General features: G+C 39.8%; 1 protein-coding gene across 9 annotated transcripts in view; it reads left to right on the top strand.

Moving 5' to 3' along the window:
• The window catches only part of ANO6 (anoctamin 6), a 223,688-nt gene that overhangs the window by 69,227 nt on the left and 136,230 nt on the right, over positions 1 to 18,231 (top strand). Inside the window, exon 1 of one of the 9 annotated variants that reach the window (XM_055085662.1) lies at positions 2,424 to 2,441. The exons of the other annotated variants lie outside the window; for them this stretch is intronic. Within the exon in view, the coding sequence (XP_054941637.1) occupies positions 2,439 to 2,441 (3 nt within the window). The 5' untranslated portion in view covers positions 2,424 to 2,438. Of the gene's footprint in view, positions 1 to 2,423; positions 2,442 to 18,231 lie in introns of those variants that run through there. 9 annotated transcript variants of the gene reach the window in all.

Raw genomic sequence — 18,231 nt, 5'->3', positions numbered from 1 at the left:
TGTCTTTTCGTCTTGTTTATGGTTTCCTTTGCTGTGCAAAAGCTTTTAAGTTTCATTAGGTCCCATTTGTTTATTTTTGTTTTTATTTCCATTTCTCTAGGAGTTGGGTCAAAAAGGATCTTGCTGTGATTTATGTCATGGAGTGTGGAACAGGGATTCTTAATGTTGATACGTGTCATGTCATATCACGAGATGTTTCACATGAGTTCCCGCCCCCATTTTTTTCAAAAAGGGAAAAAATTAAGCTTTTATTTTTGTCAAAGTTGTGTATAATTATAGCATTTTATCTAATTAGAAAATTATTACTTCGAGATTTGTTATGAAAAACAGCAGCATCTCCCCTTTCATGTTCTGTTCTCCAGAGGCATGTGTTTTCAACTTTAGCTGATTATTTTAGTAATTACTTCTATATCTTTAATTAAGATACTGTGTTGTTACTTATCTATTTTTTTTTTTTTAGTTTGAGGAGTTATCTGTTGCTGAAAAAGTGAGTATTTAGCTCCCTTTCATCTACCCCTGCCCCTCTCCCCTCCTCATACAAACTCTTCCACCCCCTCCGCTCTCAACTGTAATTGTATTGTAATTTTGGTGAGATCAATATGCAGTGTTTACTGTATTATAACTGTGTAATACTATCTACAGAAGACCCCTGTAATATCATTTGATTGCTTTTCCTCTCAAGACTACCCAGCATTGATTTTTTTTTAATCTCTTAATTTTTGATGTACTTATGAATAGTCAACCTCAGACTCTACCCCAGCTGTAAATCTTCTCTCTAAATTACTCAACCACATAGAGAATCTACCAGATTCATATTTTGGGGGAAATTCCTCCAGAGCCTTCTGATCTCTCTGTCTCGGTTGCTTTCTCAGCCCCAAAACAGCTAGGGCTTCCCCTTTGCTGCCCTTCTGAGGTCTCCTTTTGCTTACCCTGTTTTAGAGCCATCAGTCTCTGGAACTATGACTTATTCTTTGTTGGTTTACTTCCTCATTTTGGTGGAGCACATTCTCCGGTTTCTTATGAAAAATGGGTGTGAGGGGTAATTTTTTGAGACTTGCAGGTCTGACATTGCCTTTGTTCTCCACTGGCTTTTAATTGATGGCTTAACTAAGTTTATAATTCTAAGGTAGAAATCACCTGTTCTCAGAATTTTGAAGCTTCTGCCATCCATAGTTGCTCTTGAGAAGTTCCTGTCATTCTGACTTAAGATCCTTCATGTGAGAAATCTTTCTCTGGAAGTTCCATATTGATGTACCTTTGTGTAGGTCTATCTGCATTTTATATGCTGGAAACTCAGTTGGCCTTTTTACTATGGAAACCCCATTCTCCCACATCCGCACTCCTGTCCTTTCTTTAAAGGGAAAACAATGTCCTTTAGTTCTGGTGTAAAGAATGTCCTTTGATTCTAGAAATTGCAGTGTCTTCCCCTCCATTTTCTTTGACCATGAACACTCTGTTATTTGATATTTGCTGTCCTGAATTGGCCCTCAATCTCTCCGCCTTTCCTGTTTTCCATCTCTGTCATTCTATTCAACTTTCTTGGACATTCCTGAATTGTATCTTTCAAGCCACCTATTGAATTTTTAATCTGCCTTCATTTTAATTTCTATGAGCTCTTTTATTCTGTATTTCTCTCTCTCTCTTTAATAACATCTTGTCCTTATTTCATGGATGTGCTTTTCTCAGATCTCTGAAGGTACTAGAATTTTTATTTTTGTTTTTTTAAATTTCTTCCTGTGATATTTTTCTCTTCTCTAAGTTGCTTTGCCGTTTCTCTGGTAGGTTCTTACCTTAATATCTGGAAAGTCTTGCTGTTCCCTCCTGTTTTAGATTAGCTTTGATAGTGGATGGGGTTTGGCAATTCTGGGCTTCACTGTAGGGGGACCTGGCTGGGCTGTTATTGTTTTGTTTAGGAAATCCTGTTGTTAGTACCTTTAGGTCCTTTTTTTTTTTTTTTTTTTTTTTTTTTTCTGATTCCCCAGAGAAAATACGACTAGTCAGAAAGCTAAGTAGAAGACTGGGGGCTTCTCCATTCAGCAGTAATTTTTTGTGTAATCTCTTCAGTATGGAATCCCCTTCCCCAACTATGCCTAGACTCCTTCAGTGCAAAGATCCTTTATTGGCTCTTTTCAGGGAATACATTTCCAGTCTTCTCCTAGGTGGGGCCTGGGGGTTTGGGAGGCAATCACTTGCCTTCAAGGAGTGAGGGAGAGTATTGGGGGTCTTAAACTTCTTTTTTTTTTTTTTAAGGTTTTTTTTTTTTTAATGTGGACCATTTTTAAAGTCTTTATGGAATTTGTTACAATATTGCTTCTGTTTTCTGTTTTGGTTTTTTGGCAGTGAGGCATGTGGCATCTTAGCTCCCTGACCAGGGATCCAACGTGCACCCCTTGCATTGGAAGGCGAAGTCTTAACCACTGGACTGCCAGGGAAGTCCCATGGTGGGTCTTAAACTTCTTAAACAGACTTTGAGCCATTTCTCCGCCCCACCTTCCCCACCATTTCCAGAGGAACCTGTTGCCACCACCCTCAGCCTCTTGGGGGTTTATAATTTAAATGGAGTTGCTTCTAGGTGGTCCTAGTTTGGGATTGAGCTTTCTCCAGTCTGTTCAGCCATTTGCCATTGGTCTATTTGCTCTCCATCTTCCAAAATTGTGTTACTATCTCTAATTCTCTTCTCTTTGTCTTTATCTCTTTATGTTCTTGGATTTGAGGAGGGAGCAGAATTAAATGCATGTGTTTAGTACTCCTTTAAATAATTGCTGTTTATGATGCATTTGATTACACTTGTGAAACAGATTTCTACATAAGCTCTGAATCTCCATTTTCACCAAATTCAATTCTTTCCTTATCTACAGTCAGGGTGGGGTGGAGTGTGGTAGAAAGTTCTCTGGACCGGGAGTTAGGAGACTTGGGGTCTATTCCCATATTTGCTGCAAACCACTTAATCCCGAGCATTCTCGTCATGATTTCCTCATCTAGAGGGCCAGGGAAGTGAAATAGATAATTTTAAGGTCTCTTTGTATCCATAGGTTGGTTTTATTTCTAAATAAATAATCATGTGTAACTGAACACCAAATTTGGAAACAAAATTGCAGCAGCCACCTGAAGAAATGCAAAATGTAAGCATCTTCTTGTATTTGTCAGTCAGTCTCTGTAACTGACACCTTTAAAGTCTCAAGTAAAATTGCAGCCCATATTCCATGAACAAGAAACTGTTAAACGGTTAAAAATTCTGATTTTTCCCCCCCCCTCTGGGCTATTTTCAGCTGTTAGCAGTTCAGCTCCAAAGCCTGCTTGGATTCATGTTCTCATAACTACACAAAGTGTTCATTTTGATCCAGAAAGACAGGAAGATAGGTCTATTTTTTCCCTTCTACCCTCTGGTAGGGATGGCTATCTAGGTTGTACCCCACCGGGAAATGTGTCCTTCCCATCCAAGCCATGTGTGAGTAGATAATAGCCCATCTATGTTTCCTCTCTCCTCCATGTTGCTGTTCCTCAGTTAGATGGATAGACGGAGTGGACGTTGCATGCCACTGTGGTTTTGACTGGCGAGTGTGATCACTACCCAGTGTGCTCAGCACTGGTCAGTACAGTGACTAAGGAGAAAATGTGATCTGTGAGGCCAGTGACTTGTGGCTCAGAGACAAAGGGGAGGTTTCTTAGAGCAATGAGAGCCACCCCTCCCCCATTTACTAGGACAGAATGTCCGTGGGGTGGGGCGTAGGAGTCATTTTGTCAAAGTTCTCTAGGTTATTGTGAAACACTTGATTCTGCTACTGACTCTGGGGAACTATCGTCTCAGGAGCAGGAGGCCAAAAAGAAAAGCAGAGTCTTGAGCATTTGCAGAGCTCAGGAAAAAATCATCAGAACAGAAACTGAACCCCACACAGCTAGCCAGCTCTTATCAATCACAGAAATGATTTCCAACTCTCACTGCTTTCCTCATGTTCTTATTTCACAGCCTTTTCCCTCATTCTTAGTAGGTCATCTTCTTAAACCAGAGAGGAAATGGAAACCTTCAGGGGATACTGCCTCAACTTCTTTTCTCTCCTTCTCTAAAAAAAAAAATATATATATATATGTGTGTGTGTGTTTATATATAGACACATATATGTGTGTGTGTGTGTAATACACATGTAAATTTTTGTTTACACTCATCTTTGCTTTTCTGATTGAGGTTAACCCCTCTGCCTATGCCTCTCTCCATCAGTGATCCCTCCTATGTATTTTTCTTTCACCCTTGTCCATCAATATGTGACATGTGTGTATGAATATGTAATATACATCATGTGAATACATATTTAATCTTACAAAACAAAGCACAACAAACAAAAATATACCTTCCTCAACTCCATGGCCGTCCTAGGTTCTGCTGTATCTAATTCATTCATTCATTATTCAGTCAGTCAATATTTATTAGGGTCAACTGTGTGCAGAGACCTTGGCTGGGCACTGAGGGTCTACATCAGACTAAATAGACATAACCCCTGCTCTCATCATGCTTCAGTCTCTTTTTAACTGGACTTCTTTAAAAATTATTGTTCTTATTTTGCCCCACTACAGAAACAACACATGCTTGCTGTCATAAATTTGAAAGTTGATTCTTAATAGAAAGCCACTAAAGGGTTTAAATCAGAAAAGTACTGGGTCAGAATTGCATTTTCAGAGGTCACTTTGGCTGCTGAAGGGAGAAAGGATTGGGGGGGATGGGTGAAAGTTGCTGGCAGGTCAGGAGATTAGTGCTATGGTCCAGATAAGGGCTGCTGGGGGCTTGGCAGTGTAAGGTGAGAGAGGAGGACAGAATCAAGAAATACAGAGCACTGTAGGATGGTGAATGTTGGCTGTGGGGATGAGAGGGAGATGGGAGTCTAGGAGAACACCCAGGTTTCTGGCTTGATGAGCTGAATAGACGGTGGTGCCATTTACTGAAATAGGAAATAATGGAGAAAGAATAGAAGTGTGTGTGTGTGTGTGTGTGTGTACGTGTGTGCGTGTGCATGTGTAAACATAAGTCCTTTATGGAACACTGCATTTGAGATGCCTGGGAGGTTTCCAAGTGGAAGTGTCACATAGGCAGTTGGATGTATAAATCTGGTGTTCAAAAAAGACATCTGAAATAGAACGATGCACTTGGAAGCTTTAGCCTAAAGGTGTTAACAGATGCCATGGGGTAGATTACAGAGGGGTGGGCCTCGGGTAGAGCCCTGAATATTTTTAGAAGTAAAGGTTCAGTTAGGAAGGAGGTGCCAACAGAGGAGACCAGCAAGATGGAAGAACCTCCAAGAAAGGAAAGCAAGGGAAGAGGGTCTTCACGAGAAGTCATGGTCACATGTGTCTATAATTGTTGAGATGTCAAATAAGGCAAAAAAACACACCAGACATTAGATTTATCTGTGTGCAACTCATGCATGACCTTAGCTGGAGCTGGGTGCTGGGTAATAGAGGCTGAATCCCTGTCGTAGGGGTGCCAGCTCACCTAGAGCCCTGGGAGTAGTAGCAAGGATTTTGGACTCTGCTATAATGCAATAGATGCAGTGGAAAAGTCTGGTAAACTTGTTGTGTTTCCTTTTATGAAAGCTTCTTATCTTTATTGTTTTATTCTGATTACCAAAGCAGTATGTACTCACTATAAAAATTCTAAACATTAAAAAATATGACTGAGAATAAACTCCATAATCACATTCCCTCATTTATCACCACTGTTAATAAGTTGAGGCACATCCTTCAAGATTTTTCTGTGCATGTGCTACCACATACACACACTTTTACGCATTTACTTTTAAAAAACTGGGCTTATTGCTATATAGTCTGCTAAAGCTTGTATTCTTATCTGTATATTTTAGACATCTGGCTATATACAGCAGATGTCCAGTATTCTGTTATGCTGCAGTATTCTCTGGATATTTGAGTTTTATTTAGACATTTTTGCGCTCTCCCATAATGCTACTCTGAACATACTTGTGCATATTACTTGCATATTTCTTTCATATGTGTACAGGAATTTCTGTGGAATAAGTTCCTCAAGTGGAATTGTGGGGACAAAGGGTGTGCACATTTGACATTTTGATCCCGCTTACATTGCCCAAGGAGAGGGGCTTTTTTTTTTTTTAAGATGGAAGAATTTTGAGCATGAAAAATGTCAATAAGGGGCAAATAAAGAGTCGATTGAAGTTGTGGGGAAAAATGCTGAATGTTCAATCATGAGAAGGCCACTGGGAATGGAAACCAAGGCATGGGAGGGGGCTCTAGTCTGAGCAGGGTGGACAGGGTGCAGGGGTCGGGGAAGGGCAAGGTCTTCAGCTACTCTGCATCCCCAGAGCCTTGCCCTGTGCCGGCACGTGGCAGGTACTCAAAAATACTTGTTGGTTGAATGAATAAATGAATGTAGTTTGGTTGATTTGGCAATGGCACTTAGTGATTTTCCATCTGAAAGCATCTAGTTTTCCACTTTCTCTACACAATAGAGGGTTAAGATTTCCTACTGAAATTGGTGAAGGAGGAGTTGGAGATTTGAAAGCCCCTTCTAGCTTAGTGACCCAGATGCCCGGGTCAGACAGGACTCCTGGTCTAGGCATCTCTTACCTTCCTCTCCAATCAGCCTGTTGAGTCTAAGGCCTTAAAATCACTGGACTTCATCTAATTCTGTTCTTTCCCACTACTACCATCATTATGTTAGTTCCAGTCTGGATTTTACTGTCAGAGCCGCCTCTTAGATGGTCTCCTGTTTCTTCAGGGCTCGTATTAGAGGCAGCCTCCTCCAAACCCAGCCAGGCTGGCTCGGGAGTCTCTTTTTCTGCTCCCCAGCACTGTGCAGGCATCTGTTTTCACTGGACGTCATGTGTATGTTTATTTACCTAAAGCCTTTACATACCAATGTCTTCATGGCTATTTTTTTTTTTTTTTTTTTTTGCCGTACGCGGGCCTCTCACTGTTGTGGCCTCTCCCATTGCGGAGCACAGGCTCCGGACGCACAGGCTCAGCGGCCATGGCTCACGGGCCCAGCTGCTCCGCGGCATGTGGGATCTTCCCGGACCGGGGCACGAACCCGTGTCCCCTGCATCGGCAGGCGGACTCTCAACCGCTGCGCCACCAGGGAAGCCCTTCATGGCTATTTTTACATCTCCAAGACCAGCTGTAGTGCTTAGCTCACGTTGCATGCTAAATAAATGATAGGTATTATTATTTTTTAAATTAAATTTATTTATTTATTTGTTTTTGGCTGCACTGGGTCTTCGTTGCTGCACGCAGGCTTTCTCTAGTTGTGGCGAGCGGGGGCTCCTTTTCGTTGCGGTGCGCGGGCTTCTTATTGTGGTGGTTTCTTTTGTTGCGGAGCACGGGCTCTAGGCCTGCGGGCTTCAGTAGCTGTGCACACGGACTCAGTAGTTGTGGCTCGCGGGCTCTAGAGCACGGGCTTATTAGTTGTGGCGCAAGTGCTTAGTTGCGGATCTTCCCGGACCGGGGCACGAACCCGTGTCCCCTGCATCGGCAGGCGGACTCTCAACCGCTGCGCCACCAGGGAAGCCCTTCATGGCTATTTTTACATCTCCAAGACCAGCTGTAGTGCTTAGCTCACGTTGCATGCTAAATAAATGATAGGTATTATTATTTTTTAAATTAAATTTATTTATTTATTTGTTTTTGGCTGCACTGGGTCTTCGTTGCTGCACGCAGGCTTTCTCTAGTTGTGGCGAGCGGGGGCTCCTTTTCGTTGCGGTGCGCGGGCTTCTTATTGTGGTGGTTTCTTTTGTTGCGGAGCACGGGCTCTAGGCCTGCGGGCTTCAGTAGCTGTGCACACGGACTCAGTAGTTGTGGCTCGCGGGCTCTAGAGCACGGGCTTATTAGTTGTGGCGCAAGTGCTTAGTTGCTCCACGGCATGTGGGATCTTCCCGGACCAGGGCTCGACCCTGTGTCCCCTGCATTGGCAGGAGGATTCTTAACCACTGCGCCACCAGGGAAGTCCCAATGATAGGTGTTATTTTGTGTGAAATAATAAACTTATATAAACTTATATTTACATAAACTTGGTACAAGGACAGGAAGGACCAGGACAAAAGCAGGCATGAGATAAACTCACGAAGGACCAGTAACTTAAGACATCTGATCCTGGAACAAGTCTCAGGATTATTATTCACTGCTTAGGGAGAGGCAGTCATTTGTCCTATGATTTCTGCAATTAGCACGTTAAATTTTTTTAATATTTTGAGAAAATTTAAATATTTTGCATCTCTAACGTGATTTCGCTAGGTTCAGATGATCTGTTTATGTTGGAAATCTCAATTTAAGAACTACTTTGTGGTATTTTCTAGAGTAGAAATGCCTGAACTGCCTTAACTGCCTCTGGCCAGCTGGAGGATAATCACATGACTGAAGTCCCTGATGGAATTCCAAAAGAAATGGCTTTCTCACCCATTGAAAGAGCTCCCAAATTGGGATGGGATGTTCCTGTTTGGATCTGCCTGCCTCCTCTGTCACCGTACCCCCCTCATCTGCTGGGGAGAGTAGTAGGAGGTCCTTACTAGCTGGCAACTGAACTAGTATTTCAAGTTACACAATCAGAGCATAATGAAAGATGAGACATGCAGAGATGGTTATTTTTCTGTGGAGCGAATAGCATGGGTTCACACCTTCTAAAGCATTATATTTACAGCTAAGAAACTCTGTGCTCAGAAGACTAAGAATAATGGTTTGGAGTTATCCACATCCCTGGGACCATCTTAGAGGGACACTTGTCACGAGGGCTGCAGTCCTGTAGAAAGAGATCAACACCCTGGGGCACAGGGCCAGATGCTTCATGCTGTGATTCCCCTCTTCACATCCAAAATCTGAGCTTCCCTCAAACAGCCACCTATTAATAGCACATGACCCTTGCCACTCTTTTAGCAGAAGGGAATGACTGGGACTGGGGACATGGGCTGGGTGCCCCACTTCTGAGCAGTCCCCTGAGGCTCCTGGGCTATTGAAAGGTGAAGGAGGAGGAGGATAAGGCTTGTGTTGCTGGGATTGCCCTTTATTTTCTCATCCCGTTTTCCTGTTTTCTCATCCCACAGTGGCAGCACCGTGGGCTGTTCGAATGGGAATTTAAATCACTTTCACAGTGTAGGCATTCAGTTCTATGTAGCCTAAGATAATATCCTGAACCATTTAAAACTGATTCATTTGGAAGGAATTTTTGTAGTCTCAGTCTGTTATTTAACTGATGGCTTGAAAAATGTATCCACGCATTCAAAATTTAAGTAATGGGCACGAGTTAGAAATGTCTAAATATTAATACAGTAGAGGATGCATAAAAATGGGATTTACATTTCTTGAGTTTTCTTCATTTTTAGTATTAGACTGAATTTACATACACTTTCCTAATTTTTGATACAACAGAACATTTATTAGACTGCCGTCAGCATTTTTATTTCTTGACATACTCCAAAGGCTATACTCCTTTTTAGAAATTGAAAGGAGCTTCAGAAAGGTTCAAAAATAACATTTTTTTCCCTCTCACTCTGTAATGCTTATGGCTAATACTTATCTTGTGTTTACTGTGTTCAGGTACCATGCTGAACACTTTATGTGCCACAGACCATCTCTTCTTGCAAACAGCCCTGAGAGGAAGTACGGTCAGCCCCATTTTTCAGTGTAGACTCTGAGGCAGAGAAAAGTTGAATAAGCTGCCTAGGGTGGCAGTTAGGAAGTGATGGGTCTGGGGTCTGAATTCAGGTCTGTCTGACTCCAGCAGCCAGGCTTCGAGAAGTCAGGCATCCATTTGGCCATTCAGCAGAGAATTGCAGAGTGCCTGCCTTAGCCCAGGAACTATCCTAGGTGTTTGGGATTCAGCTACAAACAAGGCAAAATCTCTTCCCACATAGAACTCACATAATATATGAGTAAGTAATTATTAGTTAAATGCTAAAGGAAAGTACAGCAGGGCAAGGTGACAGAGAACAGGGGCTCTGCTCTGGGACTGTGTAAGTTAGGATTTGAGGGGAAGCATCTCCGAGGCTGGGATATTGAACAGAGACTTGAATATTGCAGGAGAGCAAGCTACCCAAGGCCAGTGTAATATAGTAGGTACAAGCATAGCCTATGGGCTCCTGGGTTCAAATTAGGATTCTCCTGCTCATGAGCTGTGTGATCTTGGGCAAAATACTTGGCTTCTCTATGCCTCTTCATCAGTGATATAAAGGAAACCACAATACTTATCTTTACCTTATAGGGCAGTTGTGAGGATGAGATGGGTTCATATATAAAAAGAATTGAGCTATGAAACAGGCACTGGAGCCCATTAAGCACTCTAAGTATTATCTGTTATTATCTAGGCCCTATGGGAATGGTGAGAAGTAGCTGGTTTCTGGGTAGATTTTGAAAATTCAACTGATGGGATTTATTGAGGAACTGAATATGGAGATATGAGGGAAAGGGGTCAGGGACAATCCCAACAATTTTGGTCTGATTGATTTGGTGGGTTTGGGGGCCACTTACCCAGATGGGGAAGAAAGACCTGGGGCATAGCAAGTCTTTTTGGAGGGGGAGAAGGCAGAGTGCAGGGGAGAAGTCAAGAACTTTGGTTTGAGCATGTTAAGGCTGAGATGTTTCTTGACATGTTCATGTTTTGTATGTGTTCACTGTAGAAAATTTGAAAAACATAGACAAGCATTAAAATAAAAACACTTGATATTCTGCCACCCATTATCTTTTGCTTAAGTTTATTTTTCACCTCCACACAAATTTTAAATCATGCAGTATATATAGGGTTTTTTGGTTTGTTTTATATCCTCTTCAGTTTATTGGAAAATGGCTCATGGCAAAGGGGAGAGTTAAAATACAGGCAAGGTGATAAAAGCCCGAGCACCACAAGAGCTCTCCACACTCACCAGCACCGACGGGGGTTATGGACTTTAGAGAGGTTTCTACTAAGGAGGGTAGAGCATGACACAGACCTTGTTTCTGCTCATCTAAGAACCCCCAGCCCCTGCTGCCTGGTACTGCCTTATCCACAATTGTTAGCAGACTTTTTTAAACTACCCTTTTTTTTCTCATTGCGGTAAAAGACACATAACTTAAAGCTTACCATTTTGTAACCATTTTTAAGTGTATGGTTCAGTGGCATAAAATACACTCACATTGTTGTGCAACCATCATCCCCATCCATCTCCAGAACTTGTTCATCTTGCAAAACTGAAACTCTGCACCCATTAAACAATGACTCCCCATTCCTCCCTCCCCCAGCCTCCAGCAGCCACCATTCTACTTTCTGTCTCTCCGAATTTGACTATGCAGGGACCTCATGTAAGTGGACTCATATAGTATTTGGCCTTTTATGACTGGCTGATTTCACTTAGCCTAATGTCCTTGGGATTCACCCATGTTGTCAGGTGTCAGAATTTGCTTTCTAAGGCTAAATAGTATTCCATTGTATGTTTTGTTTATCCATTCATCCGTAGATGGAACACTTGTATGGCTCCTACCTCTTGGCTATTGTGAATAATGCTGCTATGAACATAGGTGGACAAATATTTGAGTTCCTGTTTTTAATTATTTTGGGTATATACTATAATCTAGTTTTATAATCTACTTTTTCAGATTAAAACACATTGTTAAAATTTTCCTCGTCATGAATATTCCCTATAAAATTAATTTAAATAATTGCATTATGTACTATCATATAACTGTATCCTAGTTGATTTAAGAAAGCAAGTATTTTTTCCTAGAAATAGAATTATAAATTCAAAGGGTATGACTAATATTAAAACTTTTGCCATGTTTGTCAAATTGCTACCCAGAAATTTACACAACCTGACACTGGCAATATCTGTACGTGTTCCCTGCATCTTTGCTAATATTAGGTATTTAATAACTATTTTCTGTCAATTTGGTAATTAAAAATGATATATCAATTCTGGTTTTCCTTTTATGCAAATTTAGGGTTCACTTTCTAGGTTAGAGTTTATTTGTAGTTGATTACTGGTTTGCTAAACACTCAGCTTGTGAGATGTTGAGAAGAGATAGAAGTCTAGGGGTCCCTCCTTCTTAGTCTTGCATTCTAAGGCAATCTCAGGCTTTTTGCTCTGTGTATATATGACAAGCTGCTGTAATAGAGTTTTCCTGTTATTGTGTGCTAAATACATTCTTAGTAGTTAAACTTTCACAAATCCTTACTCACAACTCAAAAATCCAAAAAGTGCTAGAAAAAAATTTTTTTGGTAATTCATGTTACAAAATGGGACAGATCTGATGACAAAAACATGACCTCAACCAACATGAGACAACTTATATTTTTTATTCATCCCACTTAGAGTGTTCACATTTTTGGCTGCAAAACATGACCATGGTTGCATAAGAGGTACCGTCCCAGACCCCACTGAGGGTGCATAGTAATATACAATATATACAGATAATAATTATTTTCTTTTTGAATCCTGAAAATTTCTGAATTCTAAAACACAAACATTTTGGCATCAAAGGTTTTGGATAAGGGAATGTGGACCTATAGTGTTTTTTTCCTTGTTCTATGTTCCCATCCCTCCTAGGCTTTAAAAACTGATTGTGAAATCAGGCCTACTCTGGCCTTGAGTTTAAAGACAATAGAAATTTAAGTGTGGTGTCTTCTTTCATCCCCAGGACATGTATAATCACTATAATCTGGAAACTGACAGATCAGTGACTAGGACCAAATTTCAGCTGAGCCATAGCCAACTTCAAACTCAGGGTGGTGTTCCACTGGGAACTCTGGGGGTCTTAAGAGACTTGAACCAATTGGACTGCTGAGTGATAGTGATAGCATTGCAAGATGTTGTTGGAGCATACTTCTATAATTAATACCATTTGTCCTTTATAGAACATCAACTCTCTTAGCCAAGTTTTTAAAAAACAATACCAAATTGGTAAAATTAAATAAAAATTAGTCTTCAGTTTTAAGATTGATTATTGTTCATGTTATTAAATCTAAAATTTTAAAAATATGTTTGTTAAAATGGTAAAGGTTGAAATTGAAAAAGCTGACTCAAATTCATGTGGAATTGCAGGGGGCCCCGAATAGCTAAAACAATTTTGAAAAAGAACAAAATTGGAGGATTTACATTTACTGATTTCAAAACTTACCAGAGAGCTAATACAGTAATCAAAAGTGTTTGATACTAGCACATGGATAAACATATAGACCAACAGAATAGAACTGAGAGTTCAGAAACTGGCCAGAAATGGCCAATTGATTTTTGAAAAAGGTGCCAAGTACACTCAATGTGGAAAGAAGAGGCTTTTTAACAAATGTTGTTTTGACGGCTGGATTTCCATATGCCAAAGAATGCAGTTGGACCCCAGCCTCACATCACATATAAAAGTTAACTCAAAATGGGTCAAAAACCTACATATGAGAGCCAAAACCATAAAACCGTTAGGAGAGCATAGAGGTAAACCTTTATGACCTTGGATTTGGCAGTGGATTCTTAGATATAATACCAAAAGTATGGACAAGAAAAACAAAATAGATAAATTGGACTTTATCAAACTAAAAACTTTAGTGCAACAAAGGATATTATCAAGAAAGTGAAAAGAATAACAGTGGGAGAAACATTAGGAAATAATATGTCTGATAAGGCTTTAATATCCAGAATTATAAAGAACTCCTACAACTCAACAAAAAGACAAACGATCCAGGTAAAAAATGAGCAAAGGACTTGAGTAGACCTTTCTCCAAAGAAGATCTGCAAATGGTCAGTAGCACATGCTCAACATCATTTGTCATTAGGGAGATGCAAATCAAGACCACAACATCATTTCACACCTACTAGGATGGCTAGAATTTTTTAAAAACAGAAAATTACAAGCACTGGCAAAGATATGGAGAAATTGACACACTCATACATTGCCGATGGGAGTGTAAAATGGTGCAGCCACTGCGGAAAACAATTTGGTGGTTCCTCAAAAGGCTAAACGTCAAATTCCTGCATGACTCAGCAATTCCACTACTAGGTATATACACAGAAGCATTGAAAACAGAGACTCTAAAACAGTTAGTATACACCATTGTTCACTGCAGTATTATTCACAATAGCCGAAAGGTAGAAACAATCCAAGTGTTCATCAATAGAGGAATGGATAAACAAATGTGGTGTATCCATACAGTGGAGTGTTATTCAGCCAGAAAAAGGAATGAAGTTCTGATACACAGTACAACATGGATGAACCTTGACATCATTATGCCAAGTGAAGCAAAAGGACAAGTAGTATGTGACTCCATTTATGTGAAATATCTAGAATAGGCAAATTCATAGAGACCGAAAGTAGATTAGAGGTTACTATGAACTAGCAGGAGGAACCAATGAGGAGTTATTGCTTAATGGTTACAGAGTCTCTGGGGTGATTTAAAAAAAAAAAAATTTGGAAACGGTGGTTATGGTTGTACAACATTGTGAACAGAATTAATGCCACCAAATTGTACACTTAAGAATGATTTAAATGGCAACTTTTATGATTTATATATGTTACTATAATAAAAACTTTTTTAGATGAAAAGAAACTAATGAATTCAGTTAGAATCTGGTAGGTTTGTGATATATGTTGTGCTTTTCTATAAAAGTATTAGCTAATGTGGTTGGTATATGAGAGTGAATAATGTGAGTTCAGAAAGAGACATGTTTAACTTCCAGGGATATTTTTGGAGCTGAATTATTGAGGGAAGTTTGTGGGAATAGGGAAAGGCTAATAAGAGGAAAACAGCACTAAACGTCACTGGGAATGTAACAAGATGGAGAAAATTGTGTTTACTGAAGCTCTTCTCCGGGCTAGTATTGTTATTTGTGCATGGTAGAAATCCTTAGAGTTGCCACTTGGGGTAGGGCTGGGAGGGTGAGATGCCCAAGGGACTCACCAAACTGTCCGCCTTTCCTTCTGCTGTGAAGTCTTCGGTGCTGCAGGTAGGAAATGTTCCTGCCTGATGCGTTGCTGGAGCAGTGGGCAGGGTGGAGGGGAAGCAGAGCCTCTCCTTTTTGTAAATATTGTCCAAACATTTGAAGACTATGATCTTGAAGGGACACTCTACTATTGGCCTGTTTTGTGTGTGGATATATCCCAGTGTGGCCCAATGCAATATATTTCTGGAAATATAAAAACTCTCATTATTACATAGGTAATTAACTTCATTTTGAGGAATTGAGCACTAGTAACTTTTCTAGAGTGACAAAGCATTTATAATTCATTCCATCATTTATTCACTCACGTATGGAGCATCCATAATATGCTAGGTATTACTCCAGGTTCTGAGGAAACAGAATAGATTAAGACAGTGACTTGCCCTCTAGGAGCTCCGGGACCAAGTGGAGAAGAAAAGCAAGTCATGACCATACAGTGTGATAAAGGGGATGGGCATGTATGTTTTTTCCAGATTTTATCTTCTTGGAGGTGACCAGTTTGTGAGAGAGTAACTACTATGTGATTATTTGGGACTCTGTTCAATATAAGCTGCAAATTTATTTATAATAATCACTAATTTTTATTTCTCTCTTTTCCACACTCTAACCAGAAGACCAACTGAAAATGCTATATTTTAATAACTAATAATGCAACAGTTCAGTATTTGGACACCTTTCATAGTGATATGACAGGTTTTACTAGACCTGCAAAGTGCTATAAGAATGTGAAGTTGAGGCAACTAACTTAACCTGGTACGTAAATGGTGACATTGAAAAAAAAATTTAAAGAAAGGGTAAAATGGTGGTGAGGGGAGGTGCATTCCAGATAGAATGTACTAAGGATAAGATTGAATATACAAAGGATAAAACTTGGTGACTGACCAAATATCAAGAGTGGGGGAAGGAGAAAAGTCAAAAATGGCCCCAGCTGTAGTTTAGGTGGTTGAATCAATGCTAATACATTAATCAAGAAGGCAGATACAACAGGGGGCACCTTTGAAACAAGGCAGTTTTTACCATAATGTAGGGAAAATATTTATATTCTAAATTACTTGAAGGGTCCTACTGGGTCCTAGTCATGAGTCCAAAAAAAAAAAAAAGAAAGAAAGAAAGAAAGAAAATGTTCTTACCCTAAGAGATTTGACATATTCATGAGTGCTTTTCTCCTTCTTCCCACTTTAGCTATTTTTTTCACTTCCAGAAATATGAGAGAGAGAGCACACTTTTGTATTTCTGAAGATGGGAAAAAGACGTCTAAAAGAAACCATCAAATTCAATTTGGAATTTGCATTTCCGGAATGATTAGAGAATGCCACAGTTTAGTTTATATGTCAGTAGCAAGCTGTGGTAAGAGACTGATCCATCCAGATTCAGAAAAGTGAAGAAACATTTCCTGATTCACATTTCTTTTCATTGAAAGTAGTAGCCAGCAGTGCTTAGGCCACTGAGGTCATTCAAAAATATTTGCTGAATTAATGTTATCTTTTTCTACGTTTAAATTCATTTTCTTATAAAAGGAATGAATGGTAGGGATAGTCAAGGTAAAAAGTCAGAGGGAAAAATGGGTGCCTAACAAGGTAAAGGATGCCAAAATTTATTAAAGAATGAAGTTTTTTAAAAAAGTACCCAGTAGTTATACAGTACTTAACAGTCTTCGAGTCACTTTTATGTATGTGTCAGTTAATTTATTCTCCACTTTCTGATGTAGGTATTATAATCCACATTTTAATGATGAGGAAACTGAGGCTTAAGGTTGAGTGATGTGCCTGAAGCCACAGGGTTATACTGCATAGAGGTCTTATGAATCAAGTCCACTGCCCTGGGTAGTAAAACACAGCCGTCTTAACCTTGAAAGGAACTCTCCTGTCTTTGTGTTTTATATTTCATAATTAACTTTATTTTCATTAATAATGACTCTTTGGACCCATTTTAGAATCGCATTTAATATTACAGGGCCTATAATCTTTAAGTTTACAGCCTTTGGATAATAGGGAAAATCGATTTTTCCCTTCCCATCACCAAACTACAGTGGATCCTGTAAAACTGAAGCCAGAGAAAGAGACACTGGAACCTGGAGACCAAATATGATATCATAGGATGATGCGACATGTGGGGTATAGGCTTAGCCTTAGGTGGTGTGGGGAGTGAGACTGGGCAGGCCCACATGATATCTGGAAATTGCGGAGTGACAGGAGATGGTGGTCCAAGTGTGTGGTTGCTTTAAAAATAGTGGCTGGTGAGTGCTGATATTCAGGTTAAACATTAGATATATGCTGAGATCCAGTTTTCAGAGACTTCTAGTCCAGTGGGAGAAGAGAGGTATAGGTATAGGTGTAGGATGCTTGGCAGATCACTAGACATCCTGCCCAGTCTGGATATGTGAACATATCTTCATTCCTAAGGCAATATGGGCCATTCTTTTAACACTTCTTTAATAGTACATTCACTAGATCATGGGATTCCTGAGGACAGTTTCTATACCCTCTTCATCTTGGTATTTGTACTCATATCACCTAGCTCCATCCTTGGCATGTGAATATCTTTAGCCACCTGTCAGAATATTGTATTTGTTTGTTTATTTTGTGGAGCTTTTCCATTAATTCTTCTAATTGTGAGTACTATACCAATAAATTTCACTCCATTTTTTTTCATTATTTGTTTTTCAAGATGTGTTAGTCTATTAATACTTTGCTGACTTACAGTGCTATTTTAATTCCTTACCAAGTTATATTTAGCATCAGGGGACCCCTTGGAGTTATTTAGAGCAGCTTAGGAGACATTAGTGAATTCAAAAAGATGTCCAGTTTTGGAGTCAGATAGATTCAGATTGCCATTGTATCACTTCTAGTGGTTGACTTCAGGCAACTAATGATATCCAATTTTTCATCATCTGTGAAAACGAGGATACAAAGATTAAGTAAGATCAGAACTTTAGAAGTGCCAGGCATGTTATAACACCCTCAGGAAATTTCTGTTTACATTTCTTCATGTCACGATATGATATGATTATGTTCTATGTACATGAACTTAATTTATATTTAGAGAGTGTTTTATTTTTTTTCAACATGATTTTGAATTGTCATTTGTATTCTTTGCACAACCTGTAAGATAACCAGGGAAAGTAATTTTATAACTAGTTTCAGATAAACTGAGAATAGGTCATTGCTCAGGATCATGCAACTAAGTTGTAGATCAACCCAATCAATCCCCTTAATCCATGCACAGTGCCCTTTGTACCAGGCCATGGTCTGTTTTTACCTGCTGTCTCCCATATACTTGCTATGCCTCTGACCATTTCATTCACAACCAGTCACTATAAAGAAGATGT

The sequence above is a fragment of the Physeter macrocephalus genome, chromosome 6 (genome assembly GCF_002837175.3).
Source record: "Physeter macrocephalus isolate SW-GA chromosome 6, ASM283717v5, whole genome shotgun sequence".
In the NCBI taxonomy this organism is placed as follows: domain Eukaryota; kingdom Metazoa; phylum Chordata; class Mammalia; order Artiodactyla; family Physeteridae; genus Physeter; species Physeter macrocephalus.
This window is presented reverse-complemented; position numbering and strand designations above follow the sequence as displayed.